The 20800-nt window shown below is 38.1% G+C and overlaps 2 protein-coding genes across 2 annotated transcripts; both read right to left on the bottom strand.

Annotated features, from left to right (window-relative positions):
- Positions 1-8221: 8221 nt before the first annotated feature.
- Positions 8222-10342, bottom strand: LOC133882917 (probable aquaporin TIP3-2). Its single transcript, XM_062322154.1, has 2 exons — positions 10074-10342; positions 8222-9088 (listed from the first exon to the last, which is right to left on the bottom strand). Exons 1-2 carry the CDS (start codon positions 10275-10277, stop codon positions 8363-8365), a joined length of 930 nt encoding a protein of 309 aa, XP_062178138.1. The 5' UTR covers positions 10278-10342; the 3' UTR covers positions 8222-8362.
- Positions 10343-12555: 2213 nt separating this feature from the next.
- LOC133882656 (pentatricopeptide repeat-containing protein At2g15820, chloroplastic) lies at positions 12556-16599 on the bottom strand. The gene is given in 3 exon segments (XM_062321861.1): positions 12556-12829; positions 12831-14672; positions 15860-16599. Coding segments are annotated over 3 exon segments (2484 nt in total). The 5' UTR covers positions 16466-16599; the 3' UTR covers positions 12556-12793.
- Between the last annotated feature and the right edge of the window lie 4201 nt (positions 16600-20800).

The raw sequence follows: 20800 nt of genomic DNA, 5'->3' as shown, positions 1-20800 counted from the left end.
GTTATTCTGAGACATTCTTTAGGATAACCTTAAATCTTGGGCTCCTAATTCAGTGAAGAAGCTAAGACCAATATCACCAAACATGAATATTAAGGATTAAGATATATCATAAGGAATAAAGTAAGAACAATAATGTAAAGCAGATTAATACAAAAGCTTTATGTTTAAATACCGAAGCAAGTATAAAGTCATGGAGACATAATGTTTACACATAAGGCTTCAAGAAGAATAAATTGCAAGAACATATAAACATAAATACATTTTTATTGTGCTACAATTTCCCAATAGAGGTCTAAAGGACTACTGGAGCCGATTAATACTCTATTCCTTTACTTCTTTTTAATCTATAAACTTATTGGGTCATTAGAACAAGACAAAATATGCACAATTGATCCATGTAGTTGGCCTAATTTACAAATCGCTCCCTATGGCATAAAAAATAATTCAAAGGTTCCTGTGATAGGCAAAAATGATAATTTACTTTTTTGAGTCAATTTTCATCCACAACTTAACAAAATATGTTTGGGTGTCACGCCATGCCCAATAAAAACGTGACACATGTCACTCTTTAATAAAAATATATAAATATATAAAACTAAAAAAATTTATTATTAGTCTTTTTTTTAAAAAAAAAAAAAGAAAAGAAAAATCGACAACCACCCTATAGATCAGGCTAGGGGTGCTCGAGGGTGGCTCACGGCCACCCCCATGGCCCCATGGGATCTAGGGGGTGGCCGCCGGCCACAGAGGTGGCCGCAGGTGGCTTGCAGCCACTCCCAGCCTGATCTAGGGGTGGCCCAAAGCCCACCCCCACCTCTGGGCCGGTCAAAGAGTACTAAGCTTCTAGGCTCTCCTTCATCGCCAAGACGCCATCGTTGGGCTCTCCTTCCTCAGTACTCGATAGTGGAACTCTCCACCCTCCAGCTCTCCTAGGTGTATGTAGTTATGTATTTATATAAGTTCGTCCGGTCATTCCCTCTTACTAAAATTCCTAATTCCACCCTAATCTCTACAACAAAAATATATGATTTTTTTTTCTTTTTTTTTCTCCTTAATTTTCTTTCTTCTTGCGAACATTATTCGAAATGGCTTAAAATTTAAAGGGTTTGACTGGAAGGTGAAAATGCTAAATATCAAAATCATACCAAATGTATGCAACTTGTCATATTAATTAATAACGTTTAGTGTCTTATTTACTAATAAATGGACGGGATGTGGACATTTTTGTCATTTTTTTTTTTAAAAAAAAAATGAACATTCGCCAAGTGAATATGGATTCACACCCCGATCTGCAGAAAGGAATCCACATTCCCAACAAAAAGATGTTGGGAGGAAATCTACATTTTCATGACTCATGAGTACCTGGATTCCCTCTATCCATATATATATATATATATAACAAAAATTTCAATATCACATAAATCAATACTTAGAAAAAACAAATGATCCCACGAAGAGGATCTAGTGACAATGTTGTTCCTGTTAAGGATAAATCAACTCATCCTTACTTGAACAAGCTTTCCACTGATGCAAGCTATCAGTCCAACAAATCTCCAATGCAGGACTCCACCAATGCAGAACACAGCACACAGAAACTCATGCAATCTGCCCACATCACTTGCACAGCACGTCATCAGCAAGTCCACACATCTAAACCTTTTTCTTGATCTCTCTAACCATTTCTCTGCTCCTCTGTCACAGCAGCTTACTTGGATTACTAGATTAAGTTTACTTAGTTGACATTCCAAAGTCGGTAAATACATCTTAGTTTTCTGTTTTGTACGCTGGTCTTTGACCACTTGAAATGTATATTCACTCTCTTGTAATCGTCTATAAATATCAATGAAACACAAACTGTTTTGGTCAAGATACCAAAACAACTTTCCATTTTCTCTTGTTCATGGTTAAAACATCTTTCCCTTTTACTTCTTACATGGTATCAGAGCATACTCAAGCTCACGCTTCTTCCATGGCTGAAACAAATGCTGCAACCAACTCCTCTGTATCCAATCTCCCAAACATAACCCAGTTCAGCTTGGTCAAGCTTGATGGCCCAAATTACCTGGCATGGGTCTCACAGTTCCTTCCCATTCTTCGTAGCTATGAGCTTATGGGACTGGTGGACGGTTCTGAGCCTTGTCCCCCAAAGTTCCTGACCAATACTGAAACCAATGAGCAGGTTCTCAACTTTGCATATGTTTTATGGCAGAAAAGAGATCAACATCTACTAAGCTGGATTCTGTGCTCACTTGAACCAGCTCTCATTTCCTCCATGTATGGATTGAACACTTCACATGAAGCGTGGAGTGCCTTGGCTGAAAGGTTTGCAAGTCAGTCAAGGTCACATATCTCTTATCTCAAAAGACAGCTTCAAACGTTGCAGCAAGGGAGCAAGTCTTGCACTGAATACATCCGACTAGCTAAGCAATGGGCAGACCAGTTAGCAGCTGCTGGAAAACCAGTTGATGAAGATGATCTCATCTCTTACATCATAAGCGGTTTGAATCCCACCTTTAATTCCTTTGTTACTGCATTTTCTCTTGCCATTCGAACTACTGAAATGAGCTTTGCAGATTTTCAAACTGAGTTATTAAGTCATGAAAAGTTGCTAGACAACCAGCAACAAAATACCCCTGCATCAGAAACTAATTCATTTGCTTTCTACACCAACAAAACCGGTCCTTCCACCTTTCATCCATCCAACAGGAAGCCAAAATTCCCACCAAAAACTCCCTCTCGTTTTACAACTCCATCTCCCAGATATTCAACTTCAACCACTCGGTTTTCAATCCAACCAACCAGACCTCACACTCCTAGCAGAAACACTACATCTACTGTCACACCAAGAGCTTCTTTCAACAACACTCACTCGGTTGCTTGCCAAATCTGTGGCAAGTTTAACCACACTGCATTGGATTGCTACCACAGGATGGATTATGCCTATCAAGGCAGACTTCCACCACCACAACTTCAAGCTATGGTTGCTCACCATCATGCTGAGATTGATAGCCATGAATGGCTAGCCGATTCAGGTGCTAATACTCATGTTGCAACAGATCCTACCACCATCAACAATCCACAACCATTTGGAGGAACTGAAACAGTAGGGGTTGGCAATGGAACAGGTTTGGATATCACTAGCATTGGCTCATCAGTAGTTCAATCCAACTCCTCTCAGCCTTCTCAATTTCTGTTCAAAGATATCTTATATTGTCCCTCTGCATCTGCCAATCTTCTGTCCATTAATAAGTTTTGCCGTGATAATCATTGTTCCTTTGAACTAACTAGTTCTCATTATACTGTGAATGACAACTTGACGGGAATCATGTTGCTCCAGGGCCTCAGTGAGAATGGCTTGTACCTTATCTCTTTGCACCGTTTGCAATCCAGTTTACAATCCAATAAATTGAAGGGCTTTGCTGCTTTTGTTGGAGTCAAAACCAGTGATATGGTGTGGCATCAACGACTCGGGCATCCCTCCAATGCAGTCTTCCATCGTGTCATGAGTATTCAACAACTTCCTATGTGTGGTTCACTTAAAACCCTCAATGTCTGTGAGTCATGTCAGCTTGGGAAATCCAAGCAACAACCTTTTTCTTCTTCTTCTAGATGCACTAAGTCACCCTTAGAGTTGATCCACTCAGACGTTTGGACATCTCCCGTCTCTTCAATGAGTGGATGTCGTTTCTATGTGATCTTTGTAGATGATTACAGCCGGTACTCTTGGTTGTATCCTATTGTCAATAAAAGTGATGTTTTTCAATGCTTTGTCAAGTTTAAATTGTTAGCAGAAAAACAATTTTCTACTGCTATTAAGCAACTTCAAAGTGACAATGGAGGAGAATATACATCTAACCAATTCAAAGAATTTCTCTCTCAAAATGGTATATTGCACCGTCTCACATGCCCTCATACGTCTCAACAAAATGGAGTGGCTGAGAGAAAACACAGACATGTTGTTGAACTTGGTCTCACCCTTTTAGCTCAATCCGGCTTATCACCTAAATATTGGGTAGACTCCTTCCTAACTGCAATTTACTTAATTAACCGGCTGCCTACACCAGTTCTCAACAATGACTCTCCATTTTTCAAATTGTTTGGCAAAGACCCTGACTACACTTCTCTTAGATCATTTGGTTGTCTTTGTTATCCCTTACTTCGACCCTATGCCTCCAATAAACTCTCTTTTCGCAGCAAACCATGTATATTCCTTGGTTATGCTACAAATCATCATGGCTACCGTTGCCTAGAACCACAAACTCAAAAGGTTTACATCTCAAGGCATGTTGTCTTCGATGAGTCCAAATTTCCTGCCAAGGGTACAAGCTTTCCTCAAGGGTCCTGCACTGTCACAGCAACACCAGGTAATTCTCTCCCTTTTTTGCCTATATCTTCTGAATCACAAGTTCCCATTTCCACTCATATCACTTGCCACCCATCCTTTTCTCATGCTGCCACAGGTCACCCACCTCCACATGAGTCAGCACCTACTTTTACTCCCCTTAGTTTAACAAGCCATGAGACTACACACATGCAACAATCATCTCATTTAACTCCCACTATTGCAGAACAGCCTGACTCCACCCCTGAACCCATGTCCCCCACTCACTGCCCCACTAACACAGACCATTCTCTCTCCATACCTGAACCTTTATCTCACACTCAGGACTCTTCACTTGACTTCATGATAACACATCCTACCGAACCCTCTCCTTCCCCAATTCCATCTGCTGTCACGTCCTCTCCTTCAAACCAAACCAGAATCCTCACAAGATCACAAACCTCTACACTTCCCACTTCCACCCATATGCTCACCCGATCTCAAACAGGCCACCTTAAACCAAAACAATTTCCTAATTTTAAAATGTTCCATACTCGCCATCCTCTTCTCTGTCTCCAAACAATTCAGTTACCTCCTATACCTTCCACCTACAAACAAGCTGCAGAACACCCTGAATGGATTGAAGCCATGACTAGTGAGTACAATGCTTTGATATCCAATCACACTTGGACTTTATGTCCTCGACCTCTCAATCACAATGTGGTCCGGAACAAATGGGTATTCAAAATCAAACAAAAACCTGATGGAAGTGTTGATAAATTCAAAGCCCGACTTGTTGCTAAGGGTTTTGATCAAAAAAGTGGGATTGACTACCATGAGACCTTTAGTCCAGTTGTCAAGCCAGCCACCATCCGACTACTTCTCACATTGGCAATCCAATTCAATTGGGAACTTCGTCAACTTGATGTGTCAAATGCCTTCCTTCATGGCATCCTTGATGAAGAAGTCTACATGGAGCAACCACCTGGCTTCATTGATCCCTCTTGTCCCGACTTCGTGTGTCGCCTTCATAAGTCCATCTATGGACTCAAACAAGCTCCAAGAGCTTGGTTTACCCGCTTAGCTCATGCTCTCTTAAACATTGGTTTTCTTGCCTCTCAAGTGGATTACTCTCTCTTTATCTACCACCATGGCAGCATCCACATATTCATTTTAGCGTATGTTGATGATATAATCATTATTGGGAATCATAATGCCACAATTACAGCATTGATTGCTATGTTGCAGCTTGATTTTGCCATGAAAGATCTTGGTGCCTTAAGTTACTTTCTTGGTATTCAAGTCCTTCGAGACTCTAATGGCATCCATCTTAGACAGACAAAATACATCACAGATTTACTCAATCGAGTCAATATGGCTGAATCCAAGCCCTATCGAGCTCCCTGTGTAGCAGGAACTAAAATGTCCAAGTTTGAAGGCGAACTCCTCACTGATCCCACCACATTCAGACATATTGTTGGAGCCTTGCAATATGTAACCCTCACCAGGCTTGACATTGCTTACTCAGTCAATCAATTATGCCAACACATGCACAACCCCACCTCAGTTCACATGACTGCAGCCAAGAGAGTTCTTCGATATCTCAAAGGTTCGATCGACTATGGTCTATACTATTGCAAAAGCTCTCTTCTTCTTAATGCCTTTTGTGATGCAGATTGGGCAGGAAACCCCGATGACAGGCGTTCTACCTCCGGATATGGTATTTTTCTTGGTTCAAATCTCATTTCTTGGTCTGCCAAGAAGCAAAGTGTAGTGTCTCGTTCAAGCACCGAAGCCAAATACCGCTCTATGTGTCTCACCACAGCTGAAATGTATTGGCTTCGTATGTTATTTAAAGAATTACATCTCCCTCTTCTTTCTTCCCCGACTCTGTGGTGTGACAATTCAGGAGCACTTGCCTTAGCATCCAATCCGGTCTTCCACGCTAGAACTAAACACATTGAAGTGGACTTCCATTTTATCCGAGAAAAAGTCACCAATAAGGATATCACCCTCAAATACCTGCCTACTTCAGCACAATTGGCTGACATCTTTACTAAAGGTCTCCCTGCCCACCGATTCTGCTTCTTAAGAGACAAACTGAGGGTTTGCTCACCCATCAGTTTGCCGGGGGGTGTTAAGGATAAATCAACTCATCCTTACTTGAACAAGCTTTCCACTGATGCAAGCTATCAGTCCAACAAATCTCCAGTGCAGGACTCCACCAATGCAGAACACAGCACACAGAAACTCATGCAATCTGCCCACATCACTTGCACAACACGTCATCAGCAAGTCCACACATCTAAACCTTTTTCTTGATCTCTCTAACCATTTCTCTGCTCCTCTGTCACAGCAGCTTACTTGGATTACTAGATTAAGTTTACTTAGTTGACATTCCAAAGTCTGTAAATACATCTTAGTTTTCTGTTTTGTACGCTGGTCTTTGACCACTTGAAATGTATATTCACTCTCTTGTAATCGTCTATAAATATCAATGAAACACAAACTGTTTTGGTCAAGATACCAAAACAGCTTTCCATTTTCTCTTGTTCATGGTTAAAACATCTTTCCCTTTTACTTCTTACAGTTCCCTAGTTACAATAGATAAAATACTCAAAGGAAAGTCTTCTAACCAAATCTGTTCGACCTTATTATGGGTTGTCTCCTTTGCTAAAGTGTGCGCCGCCATATTACATTTGGTAGGCGTAAAAGAAAATTTCGCCAATCTGAAGCTTTAAATGCAACTAAACGATGTAATCTATTAGAATTCCTAAAAATCCTAAAAGATTACCCACCCAAAACACCCCATAAATTGAAGAGTTGAAAAAGTTCTTTGGTTGAATTCCACTATATTATCATGTGCCAATTATTTAAACAAAAAGGAAGTTATCGTGTATCTTTTTTCTTTTTACATATGGGCTTCAAAAGAAACGAGTTACAATTAGTAACCATTATCGACACAAACGCTGCTAGTGCCATGGCTCCTACCACCACAACACACAACATTGCTAAGCCAAGTTCCTCGCACCTTTACTTGTCAAATGCCAGAGTCACACCAACAACGAGCACCATAAATGTGCAAGAAAATTCCGAAATCAATGCAGTCTCTCTGCTTACTGCAGATATTGCTCCATTGCCACCAATTGTGCATCCGCCTAAGGAATACTTGTGTGCTGTTTGATGGTTCATCACTCTTCTAATTATAAGAAAACCCATGATTGAACCAAGACAGTTGATAATTTTTGTATACAATTTACAAACCCGATACGAACCCTACACAAATTTAGTGAGTAAGGGTTGAGAGGTCTAATCCGGTTAATTAAATGGCTTGGGTTATGACTGACCTATATAATGTTATACTTATGCATCGACACGACTGAAATCCAACACGCGACATTTAGGGCTAATAATTTTTTACACAACACTACCCAACACAAAATAATTGGGTTAGGATGAGGGGTCTGACCCATTTAAGTAAATTGGTAGGGTTAGGGTTAACCTATAAATAATCTTTTATACCGATATTTCGACACAATCAAAATTCGACACGAGAACAAGAACTACCACCTCCTAGGAAAAGGGATTGGCAACATATGAATTACTAGAAATATTGAAAGAAATATGAGGACGAAAAAGGCAGCTCAGCTTGAGCAACTTATTACTATAATTTTGATGTTAGAATCTGAGGAGGAATTGGTACGTTGTCCCATATATGCGATGAAATCCCACTAGGCTGATATGTTTGGTTTTTTCTGCTTTGGTTTTAGGATGCATCCTAAGTATCTCGGATGGAGAGGATTCGTGGGAGAATGTTCTTTAGGACGTTGGAGTACTTTTTATGAATTAGGAATTTGTCTATTATAATGTCTTTTCTTTCTGATGAATTTTTATTTATTTATTTTATTTTAATGTCTAATCAATTTCAACTTAAATTGGACCAAATCAAACACATTAACTAAATTATTCCTTGAAGATAAGTAGGACTACCATTTTTCATAAAACAAGCCCCAACTAACCTCCAAATGTCATTCCCCCCCTCTACCCATCCAAACCCTCCTTTGGCAAGGTCATAGAGTAACCATAATAAACAATGCAAGCCAAAAAAGGGCCAACCCAAAAAATCCAATGCCCATCCCACAACACCCCTCCTTCCAACAATGCTGGGCCCAAGCACCTTGCAGGGTTCAAGCCTACACCTGCATAACCAGCCTGCCCAGTAATCGTTATCGACACAAACACTGCCAGTGCCATGGCCCCTGCCACCACAACACACACCACTGCTAAGCCAAGTTCCTTGCACCTTTTCTTGTCAAATGCCACAGTCACACCAACAAAGAGCACAACAAAGGTGCAAGAAAATTCCAAAATCAATGCAGTCTCTCTGCTTACTGCAGATATTGCTCCATTGCCATCAATTGTGCATCCGCCTAATGAATACTTGTGTGTTGTTTGATGGTTCATCACTGTTCTAATTATAAGAAAACCCATTATTGAGCCAAGACATTGCGCCAAGACGTAGATGGAAGCTCGAGCAAGAGTTATGACACCCTTGAGGCAAGCTATGATTGTGAAGACCGGGCTCATATGCCCACCAGATAAAGGAACTGTGGCTATGAGGAATAGGAAGGCTATAATGAAGACAGCAAGGGGGACTAGAAGCTTGGGATCAACCTCGTGTGAGTCCAAGCAAGAGATGATGGAAGAGGTGAGGGTGAACATAAGGAAGGCAGTTGCTACCAACTCTGTGAGGGCTGCCCTCCACATCTGAAAGAAAGAATCAAGATGAAAACATGAATATATCCCATTCTTTTAGAAGCAGTGAGTACATCATACAGAATTGAGATTATGTACAACTTACTAATAATGTTATTTAGTGGACTGTTATACAACTGAGATAACATGGCAGTGACAATCAACCTTTAATTTATTTTTTAAGAAGTACTAGTCCAATAACTAATTTTTATTGTCACGACATCCCAGTTATATGGCAGTTGTACATGACCGGTCTACTAAATAGCAACTTATGTTGAAAACTGAAGAAATGCAAATACAAATTGTATATCAAGTAATTAAGTATGGGCATAACATAAGCGAAATAATTAGAAATAAGGAACATAATGGGAGATCATATATTTGGATGAATGATCTTTGGCCCAATAGTAAAGTCTAGGAGAAATTACACTTACCTTCCTCAAATTGTTAACTAGCTAATTTACAATGTAACCTATATCAATCTACCAAACTGTTTCAGTTACTCCTCAGTTAAAGTACCTAAAAAAAAAAGGTTCATAAAAAGGATCATCGGCCAATTCAGCAATTTTTTTTTTTTTTTAAAAAAAAAAAAAAAAAAAAAAAATCTTAGGACAATAATTGTATTTTTATGAATTTTAATGGGGTAGAATAAATTTTACATCACTTGATGTGTTAGCCATTGTTAGCCATTTAAATTAACGGAAACTTTCGACGGTTGCCGGCCGGGGTGCTAAATATGAAAGGGTTTGGTAGATTGGTAGTGTACACTACAACTTTTTGAAATTTGCATTGGGAGAACTTTGCAAATTGAATAGTAATTTAAGAGGCAATTAAGTGTAGTTTTCCCTAAAGTCTATCTCTATATAAAATTAAGGGATGTAAATGATGTTCAAGAACTTTATCACCTTTTTTTTTTCTTTTCTTTTTTACGGGAATTAAGGACCAATTAATAAGGCAATAACTACCATATCTGAACACAATAACAAAAGAAGCTTACCTCTGGGGAGAAATATTCATGGGCACCTAAGAAAGCAAGAAATTTTGTTCTCAAGGAGTTGTTTCTAAAATTTTGTGCTTCACATTTCTCAAACGATCTTGGAAATTCCTGATCCGCTTCTCCGGGGACAACCATATCCATGATATACCTTTGTTCTTGAGAAAGCATGAAGAGAACCACCAATTCAATTAAACAATCTTTCATCCAAACTTATAGAAGAGAATGGGAAAATCCTGCCAACGCCAAACTTGGCTGCTTCCACCCATGTTTCTGGCGTTACCCAGAAGACAGTGTAAGCATATATATATATATATATATATATATATAGAGAGAGAGAGAGAGAGAGAGAGAGAGAGAGAGAGAGAGAGAGAGAGAGAGAGAGAGAGAGAGAGAGAGAGTTATTCGCTTTATCCAATTGATGTTTTAATGCACTGTGAGGCGTTGAAGTCGATTGCATGCAAGCATATTCATTCATTCTAAATAAACAAGGATGCCTGTCCTAGAATATATATTCATATATACTATAATCAAATAAGCTTTAATTGCATGCAAGAATAGTCATTTTATATGAACGAGGATGCAAGAATTGTCATTTTATATATATATATATGATTAAATTAATTAATCACCTAGAGAGTGAAACTCCCGATACTTTCTAGAGAGAGGCATGAAACCTCCCTCCCCCCACGATAGCGTTGATAGAGTTTGTGGCGTGGGGGGAGGGAGGTTCCATGCCTCTCTCCTTTTCACGGTATTTTTTGTGACCTTCTAGAAGGTCTTTTGTCTTTCCCATGATTAGATCCATGAGTGTTTTGCCTCCTAACATTTAGGGTTATGGAGTGGTTTTCCTCTCAGCTGGTTTGTAGAACCAGTAGAGTGTGTTTTGGTTTTTGTGATTGGCTCAAATGCCCGATCCTGTAATATTTGTTTATTTGTAAGCTGAACCCAAGTTAGATCTTCTGGCTTAGTGGATAGCATGCATTTGTATTACTCATTGTGATGTGTCATCGGGCCTATTGAAATTTAATGCAAGGAGCCTTGAGCTCACTGTTTCAAAAAATTAATTAATTAATCACCTGGCACTCACCAAAAGTGAGGCCAAATGATCTCTACACCAGTACTACTGCAACTTGATATCGTAAATATTACAACAATACGAAGGGAAAATTATTAATAGAATTAGTTTATGAGGTTTATGTTTATATCAAATTGATGCTTTTGAGTACAAAAATTATCTTAAAACTTATTGTGATAATCTTTTGTATCAAATCAAATGGTTAAGATTCCTTTAAATCTTCCTGTATAAAGTTTGATTGTGACTTATTCCTAGCCCCTGGGACTATTTAGCTGGAATTAAGTTCTTCTGTGGTCTATTTCCGCACATTAATTTGTGTCCAAAAGATTGAAAGATCGGGGATTAAGGTTGACAATTTTTTATACGAATTCAACACGAATTTAGTGAGTTAGGGTTGATAAATCTGACTCGTTTAATTAAATGGGTTGCGTTAAGGATGACCTATATATATATATATATGGTGTTATAATCATGTCTCGACATAACTCAAACCCAACAGGCGACATTTATAGCTGACAATTTTTTACAGGACAAGACGACACAATTATCAGGTTAGAATGAGGAGTCGTCTGACCCGTTTAATTAAATGGGTCGGAACCTATATAGTATTATATCCATGTCTCGATACGACTCAAACTCAACATACGATATTTAACGCTGACAATTTTTTTACATAACACGACCCAACACAAAATTATCGAATAATTAGGATGAGAGGTCTGACCTGTTTAATTAAATTGTTCAGGTTAGGATTAACCGATATAATCTTTTATACCTATATTTCAGCACAATTTAAATCTAACACGCGAACACAAAATGCCACAAAGTTGCTGACAACATATTAATTACTTGTAGAAATATTGAAAGAAATATGAGGGGGAAAAAGACAGCTCCAGCTTGAGCAACTTATTAGTATGATTTTGATGTTAAGAGTCTGAGGAGGAATTGGTTGTCCTATATATGCGATGGAATCCCACTAGGCTGATATGTTCGGTTTTTTCTGCTTTGGTCGGGATGCTCCAATGTTTTTATACCACTGCATCAACTTTCTCTCAAGTTGCTGGACTTGGGATAAATTCAAATGATCCACGATCTAAGTAGATCCACCGTTCATTTCATCGACTATAAAAGAACATATGCATTTTCCCTTCAAAAGTCTTATTCCTAAAATATGACCTCACGGACGGTTGAGAATTGGTCTGACTAGACAAACCTTTTACGAACCAAAACCATAATAATAGAATCCCAAAAACTAAACTTTGATTTTTATTATTATTTTTTTTCTTTTACAGGTTTTAATTTTACAGGTATCAACCGCCAAAGAACGAAAATTTCTAATGCAATCTGATTTTTCTTTCCTTCCTCTCACTGTTTCTTAAATCCAAACAGAGCAATAAAAACAGTGCGTTAATAAGACGGATAATTTCTTTCCACTAGCTTAATTAGATAATAAGTTCACTTCATCTCTATGCATTTGATATGTACAACAATGGAAGTTGCCCAGGATCATACCATGAATCATTTAAGGTAGCCTCCAATTCCATGTAAGAGTATCTGGCAGAAGCCAGATTTTGCATCATTAGCAGCCTGAGAACAAAACCGTCCAAGGCAGAAATATACCACATCACAACCAAGTATACAGGCCCTATGAATCATCATCCCTGTGATTAGAGGCCATTTGAATCAGATTCAGACCCACTTTCATAATTAATGTCCTGAGTTTCCACTGAACTGTTTTCTGAGGTTGCAACACCTGCTTTCAGAAAATCTTTCATATCATCTAAAACGTAAGGTTCAACCAGTTTCCAGAACCACAAGGAATTGCTTCCCAGGAAACCTATCCAAAACACACTTCCCTTCCTCTTCATCCTGCAATCTAAGGACTTTGCCTTCAATGCTTTGGCAACCTTCTCAACACCCTCATGATTTCCTTTTAGCCTCAACAAAATATCCCCCGAAGAAGTTCTGTAGCCCCCATACATATACCAGTATGCAAGAACACGTGGTGATAGCCACCGGTGGATTAGCTTTGGGATCACAGGCCTGCCTTTTGGCCAAAACTGGTCCGCATAAAAACCAAAATAAGAATGTGAGATGGTACAAAATCTACATGGTATATCATCAGCGCCTTCACTTGGCTTACAAGATGGATGTAACCATTCATGGTACTGGTCATGTATATGTCTCTTCAAAACAGAATGTATGCGGGAATTCTCCCTGAATTCAAACCGAAGCATATGATTCTTCCTTCCTTCATCTGATTCAATCCGCAAACCACCTAACAGCAAACCCACCAAAATCTCTCGTTGTTCTTTACTTAGCTTCATGCTTACTGGTTTCTTAACATGTTGCCTACTCAAACTCAGGACATAATCAAGCTTTTCTATCAACGGAGAATCAATTTTGTATTTCTTCTGGCACATCAGATCATATATCTTCTCTGCCTTCAAATAATCTCCAGAAGACAAGTATCCACGTAAAATGGTGTTGCACGATCTAGAGTTAACACCGATTGCCCCTATACTCCGCATTTGATTAAAGATCTCCTCAGCTTTGTCAAGATTACCAACTGTCACCAAAGAATCCAGGTATATACTGTACATGGTACAATTGGGTCGGCATTTCTCATGGCACTGGGAGAAGGCTAACTCTAATTTATCATGTAGACTCAAGTTGAAGTACAAGTTCATCATATCAATATAAGATGGTGTAAGAGGCTTCAAATTACTGTTTATGAATTCTATCATAAGGGACTCCGCAAGTTCCACTTCTTGAGCCTTACATAAAACATGTATGATTTCATGATAAGCTGCAACGCTGGTCGAACTCAATTTTTCCTGCATCTCCCTGAATATCTCCAAAGATTTCATAGGTTCTCCAACCTTTGCATAGACTTCCATTTTATACACAAAAGCTAGATGTGGGATACCACCGTCAAAACGAAGGAGTTTGAGCCAAGTTCGTTCTGCTTCCTCCACATCGCCCTCCTTCGAACAAGCTCTCAAGATGGACAAAAGCACCTCTCTGCCCTCCTCAATTCCTGCATCTCCCATTTCCTTCTTTAACGAAGCAATCCTCTCCTTATCTATGGTGTCCTGATAGCTATGTAGCCAAATAAGGCCACCATAGATATCCTTATGTATCTCCAGTCCACTTGTAAGCAAATTGTGAAAAATAAACTCAGCTTGTTTAAGATAATGCTTTGAAGAGGCTCCCGGTTTGCTTACAAGTGCTCTGAAGAGGCTATTGTGCAAGCTAAGTTGGGGCTGGTAACCTCCCAACTGAATCATACGATTGTAAATGCTACAAGCTTCCTCCAAGCAACCTTGGATTGGTGCACTAAGATAGGCAATAATCAATACATGGAATGTAGATTCACAAGGCACGCGTCCCTGATTGATTATGTCATCAAATATCTCCCGACATTTTGAGAACTTTCGCTCCTTGCCCATGTAATCAGCTAACTTGGTAGCAAGTGCAAAATCAAACTGATACCAGTGTTGTTGCATCATCCATTTGTACACCTGAGGTAGAAAAAATTTTATAAGAAGGCTCTAGCAATTGGTGCCAAATCTTTTTTGATAAGTAATTTAATTTTGATAAGTATTGGTGCCAAATCTAGGTTGCATGAATAAAAAATGAAATATTAAAACAAGCATTCTTATTTGGAACTTGAGATATAACAGTGGTAGAAAAATCATAAAATAAAATAAATAAATAAAATCACAAATTTCTGGGACTGATGCAATTTAGATGGTGGACTCATGCAAAAAGTCTTTTTTTTTTTTCCCCCTTAAGATTCAATTTAACTATATCAGCCAAAGCACTAAGTGGACTGGTTCCCAAACCAGCCGCATGCCTTGCCTATCTGAATATTAAATGAGAAGTAACTTCATATGTATAAGAAAATATTTCAATTATTTCCTTAAATATTAGTGTAGCTACAATGTGACGCAACAAATGGGTTATCTTCTTTCTCTTTGATCCCGTTCCATTGATATTGTTGTTTTGGACATGAATTTTTTTTTTGATAAGTTGTTTTGGACTTGAAATTCATTCCTATGCAACACATAAAGAATTGCCTTGAATTGGGAGATGTTTGACTATAAAAGAATCAGACATATTAGCATCCAGCATCCAACAATTATTTTCGACCAACAAGTGAAACCGAACTTATTTGATTCTATACTTCTATGACCATCCATAAACATGTTCATAAACTTTTCAAGTAAATAACATTCCTCAATGGCTTCACCTGAGTCCAAAACTTCTAGAGCAGTTATCCAACTAATTTGACAAAACCCAGGAACTCTTACTGAACTGCCAGCCCCACTAGTTCATAAAATTTCACTTTAATCTATGAGGCTATAATTGTATACAAAGTTACTACAGTACAGTTCAAGATAACAGATCACCAACAAAACAATCCAAAATCCTCAAATTCGTCTCGGTTTTCTCTAACCATCTTATCACAGAACACTATGATTCCAAATAAGCCCAAAAAAATCTACATTTTCAAATCTTTTGCAACTAAAGAGAACAACCATAAAGCCTAGTGGCACATAAATTAATCAAATTGACAATGACCAACAATCAAATCCCTGAACATTTCTTGCAATCTGAATCCAACGATTACTGCAATATATAGTATTTACATTAATCAGCAACGAATTCAACCCCAAAATGGGAAACAGAAGCAAGTGAAATTCACCTTAAAGCCAGTTTCATTCTCGCGAATCCGCATACAATGCACGGCAACATACGTGGCGTCCTCCTGCCTCACCCACTTACGCTGCGCATTGAGTATCCGAACGAGCGTCCCACCCTTATGCGCCGGCAGCTCCTTACACAGCCACGCCAGCTTCGACCGCCTCCACTGCTCCGGCAGGTCCCCCAGCTCCTTCACGTCCAGAGCCGGCGCCTCCAAGCGCTTCAAATCCAGAGACCCAACATTCTTATCAAAATCAAAAGCGGCCTCCCCATCACCGTTGTTACTAAAATTCCAAACCTCCTCGGTTTCGGGCCGTGACACCTCGCACGCCAAGTGTTCGACGGAAGTGCTGCGAGACAAGGCACGGAGAGAAATGAGCTTCCGGGACTTTGGGGAAGAACAGAAAGCTGGGGCGAATATAGAGCTAAGGTGGTAGCCGCGGCGGTGGTGGTAGGAGAGGGAGAGAGAGAGGGAGCGGATAAAGGAGAGGGAGGAGCGCATGGGAAGGGGGAGGAATGGGTTAGTGGGGTAAGCGTTTGAGGAGCAGAGGGTAGAGACGAATGCAGAGGAGGAGGGCCGGAGCTCTTGAGCTATGCTCACAAGCATTTCTCTGCTCTTTGATCTTCTTTCAGAGTTTCAGGCTTGAGGCTTTGAATTCAAAGCTTGTCATCGGAGGTTTATCTCTTGGTCGGTTGGAGTTGAGAGGGTTTCAGGGCTATCAAACGGCGGGAATTGAGTGAGGCGTGTGAGTTTTTCACGGTTTAGATATGCTCGGGCCCGCCCAATTGTATAACATTTAATATTAATTATTATTAAATTTTAATACAATGATAATTTTAAAAGTCACGTACACTTTAAAAGATTAAAAAAAAAAAAAATGATACATATCATTACTTAGAGAATAGGAGATAGCATATTATGGGAAGTTGATTTTTGTTTTTTTAGCAAAAAAAAAAAAACAAGATTATAAATAAACAACTATATACACAAAATATTTACTATTTTTACTTTTATATTACATCAAAGCACTTTTTTAATTAAAAAAGTAATAACATCATATAATTTTTTTTATCAAACGATGAGGATAACTCTCCGTTTCTTTTGGTCATATATTTATTTATATTTATTAAAAGTGACACGTATCATTATTTTATTAGCGCTGACGTACCACTTAAAGAAATCCGCCAAATGTATTTAACGAAATTTGACACCAGGAATTTGGCAAACTTCAGGGACTTTTGAATTCATTTTCATACAACAATGAACGATTTATAAATTAGACAAATCACATGGACTAATTTTCCCAAAAACGACAATGGCCTCTCTTTCCTGAAAAATACATACATGGAATTTTTTTATTTTTTCTTTTGAGGGCGGAATAGGAACATTGTAACCCCAATGTCATATTAGTAGGATACATTCACCAAATTAAAAGATTGGGACGACATTGCAACAAATATGGTAGATTGAGGAGGTAAATGTTGTTTTCTCAAGAAAATTCGGCTGTCTATAAACCAATTAAAATCAATCTTGATTTACTAGTGGTAGTAAGTAGCAAGCTTCGCTATAAAAGCAAGAAGAAAAGAAAGCAGCAAATTATGGGGCAACTTATCTAAAATTGCCCATGTTGAACCTTTTGTATTAGTGTGATAACTTACTCGAACTACAACTAAATTATTATATTATCTTTTGACACGGTTGACCACCTCCTCCTAATCCGGTCAATATTACCCGCAAAACAAAGAGACAAGGGTGACTCGTTGGGACACTCTAATGCCTAAGTCAATAAAATTATCTTTGAATAGGTAAGATTGAAGTACGAGTAAGAGGGTGTAATGTATATACCTCTGGCTTAAGGTTTGTAACCTTCTTTATAAGAACTATCGTAAGGCAAGTAGGCTGAATATGGAAAAAATCGGAGGCTAGGGTCCCAATGAGGAAAGTGGTTGATTCTTAGGGATGCCTTTTCCTCCTAGTATTCTTCTAATGATCCCTTCCTTATATGGTACGCATGTATATATTTGATAGAGTGGATGGTAACTTGCTTAATAAAACCCCCATGCCATACACAAGTCCATCGGTCAAAGGTGGAACCATTGAACGACCGTCTTCCTTAGGGTTTTCCCTCGGTTGAAGGTCATTCGATTAGGGCAGTGCTTGACAGGTCATTCGGTTTCTATATAGGGTTAAGCACTTGTGAGCCTGAGGGTCAATGGGCTCCAAGGTTAATGGGCTTGTCGGGCTATAATGTGACTTTGTTAGACCGGCGAAATTACCTATCAAGAATATTCATAAGACCACAATTCATTCAAAATTTGATGGGTTTTAATGAGGTCAAATTGTTTCTTTGTACTAGGTAGAGCTAACATTAGCATATGGCACTTGTGGGTAAATAATAATAATAATAATAATAATAACAAAGCCAAAATAGTTTTTACTTTTCACTGAGTAGTCTCTTTTTAGGCTAACATCTTTATTAAAATATGATTATCTAATCAATGAAACTCAACTAAGGAAGATAAAGACTGTGGAAGATTATAATCTATGGGGTGTAAATGTTAGGGCCGGCAATTTTGACACGACTCGACAACACGACACGAAATTAGCGGGTTTGGGTCGACCTTAAACGGGTTTGGGTCATAAACGGGTCGACCCGTTTACGACCCGTTTATATTGGTCTGGCGGGTCGGGTCGCGGGTCACCCGCGGGTGACCCGCCAGACACGATTAGGTTTTTTTTTTTTTTAATTAAAAATAATAATAATAATAATAATAATAATAATAATAAAAAAAAAAAAAAAAAACCGGAGAAAGCCGAAAGGTGGAAAAATGGAAATCTGGAATGGGCTGAATGGCCGAACCGAATTAGACTAATTAGTAGAATTGTAGAAAGTAGAAACTGTAGAATAATTAGTAGAATTACTGAAAGTTTGAAATAGTGAAATCTGAAATTAGTAAATTACCGAATGAGAAATAAACTTAATAAAGTTGGGGGGAGGGGAAAGCTGAAAATTGGAAAACAGGAAAAGTAATCGGGAAAGAAAGGCTGGAAAAGTGGAAAGCGCCTGAAAGCCTGAAAGGAAATCCAATTTCCAAATGGGCAAATTATTAATTTATTATTTAATTATTATCTGAAAACAAAAGATTCAAAGTTTAGAAAAGTAAAAAAAGCTCAAAAAAGTAGAAAAACAAACAAAACGTCAAAACTCAAAAGACTCACAACTGCTGCTTGCCTTCTTCTTCTTCTTTTCGGTTGAAATGCAAAAGCTACAATTTTAGTTTATTTTTTTTACCCTGCCAATTTCTGACTTTTGTGATTTTAGCAGCTGATTTTAATTTATTTATTAATAAAATTCCCGCTCCCCCCCCCCCCACCACAAAAAAAAAATAATTACAAAGTTTTTTTAAAAAATAAAAATAAAATAAAATTTTAAGCTAAACGGGTCAAACGGGTCGTGTCGGGTCTGTTGACCCGATTCGACCCATTATGGTAAACGGGTCTCACGGGTCGTGTCGGGTGACTCGTGAAATTATCGTGTCGTGTCGTGTCTGGAGCCCCGACCCGTTAACATAAACGGGTCGTGTCTGGGTCTAGGCTAAACGGGTCGCGGGTCTTAACGGGTCGTAAACGGGTCGTGTCGGGTGACCCGTTTTGCCAGCCCTAGTAAATGTTGGAGGATTGACCAATCAACTCAAATTTATGGATGTGAAAAGAAATCATAGAATGACCTCAAGCTGTTGACCATTTTGGATAAGCTAAAATTTTAGAGCATTTACATTGGACTAATCAAAGGTTATTTTGGCTAATCGATGTGTAAATTTAAGTGAGTCAAAAGTATTTTGGCTAGTAGATATAAATTTATGTGAATATGCAGTTGCATTAGGCTACTTTAGCCCAAATATTGGTGAGCACTATACGTAGCTCACAAAACGTTAAAAAAATACTTTTTAATTCATGATAAGACGTGTGCATGAATTTGGAATGTTGGTGCTTTAAGAAATAAAAAATATTTAAATAGAATAGTAAAAGTGAATAGTTAAAATAGATAGTGAGATGTGGTGCCTTGAAAAAGTTGGTAGCTGAAATACAGAGAAAATTTGGTGAGTCGGATGTAAATGTTACAACTCCAATTTGGTTGAAAATGTTAATTCTAATTGACTATTGGTATATCTATATATACAAAGCTATTTACAAAATAATAGGAAAAAATGCAAGACATTAGGATTGGAAAGAATACAAAATATTTGGAAGGAATACAACAAAGAAGGAACAAGAAATGCTAGGTTTGAGTAGCATTTTATTTTTTGATTATTTTTTAAAAACATGTTTCTGTAGATTTTTTAAATTCAAATTCTACTCAAATTTTTTCTAATTTTGTCACAGGTTCTTTAAATCATACAAACATAATTTCAAAAAATAATTTTTTTTTTTTTGTATTCACAATTTTGAATATAGTAAAGAATATTAGTATAATATAATACAAAACAATTGCACATCCAAACAAGTAAGGGGTCCTAAATCAACTTTCGTACCCTAATACCTCTAAACAAAATGGTGTGGCTAAATGAAAAATTTGTCATGTTGTTGAACCTTTTCGAACTCTTTTAATTGAGGCTCATGTACAAAAGGATAAAAATTTCCTACAAACTAGTTTGTAGGGAATTTCATACAACCCACATATAAGAGTGACATGTGTCCTTTAAACATGTGAAAAACACATATTTTTTTTTATTAATGCTATTAAAAAAGCATGTGAGAAGCACATGCTATTAGAACAATATGTGAAGGGACACATGTCAATCTTATATGTGCGTTGTATAAAATTTCTTATAAATCAGTTTGTAGGAAATCTGTACAAAAAAAACGTTTTGGGGTGAGGCTGCTAACACTGTTGTTTATCTTATAAATAGATAGTCAACGACTAATTCAAATCAAAATCCT

The sequence above is a fragment of the Alnus glutinosa genome, chromosome 11 (genome assembly GCF_958979055.1).
Source record: "Alnus glutinosa chromosome 11, dhAlnGlut1.1, whole genome shotgun sequence".
Classification (NCBI taxonomy): Eukaryota; Viridiplantae; Streptophyta; class Magnoliopsida; order Fagales; family Betulaceae; genus Alnus; species Alnus glutinosa.
This window is presented reverse-complemented; position numbering and strand designations above follow the sequence as displayed.

Bases quoted from the DNA above. Each gene is read 5' to 3' on its own strand.
- LOC133882917 (XM_062322154.1), bottom strand. From the start codon at position 10,277: ATGAAAGATTGTTTAATTGAATTGGTGGTTCTCTTCATGCTTTCTCAA. The intron at 9,089-10,073 runs GTAAGCTTCTTT...TCTTTCTTTCAG, and splicing joins ATGAATATTTCTCCCCAGAG to ATGTGGAGGGCAGCCCTCAC.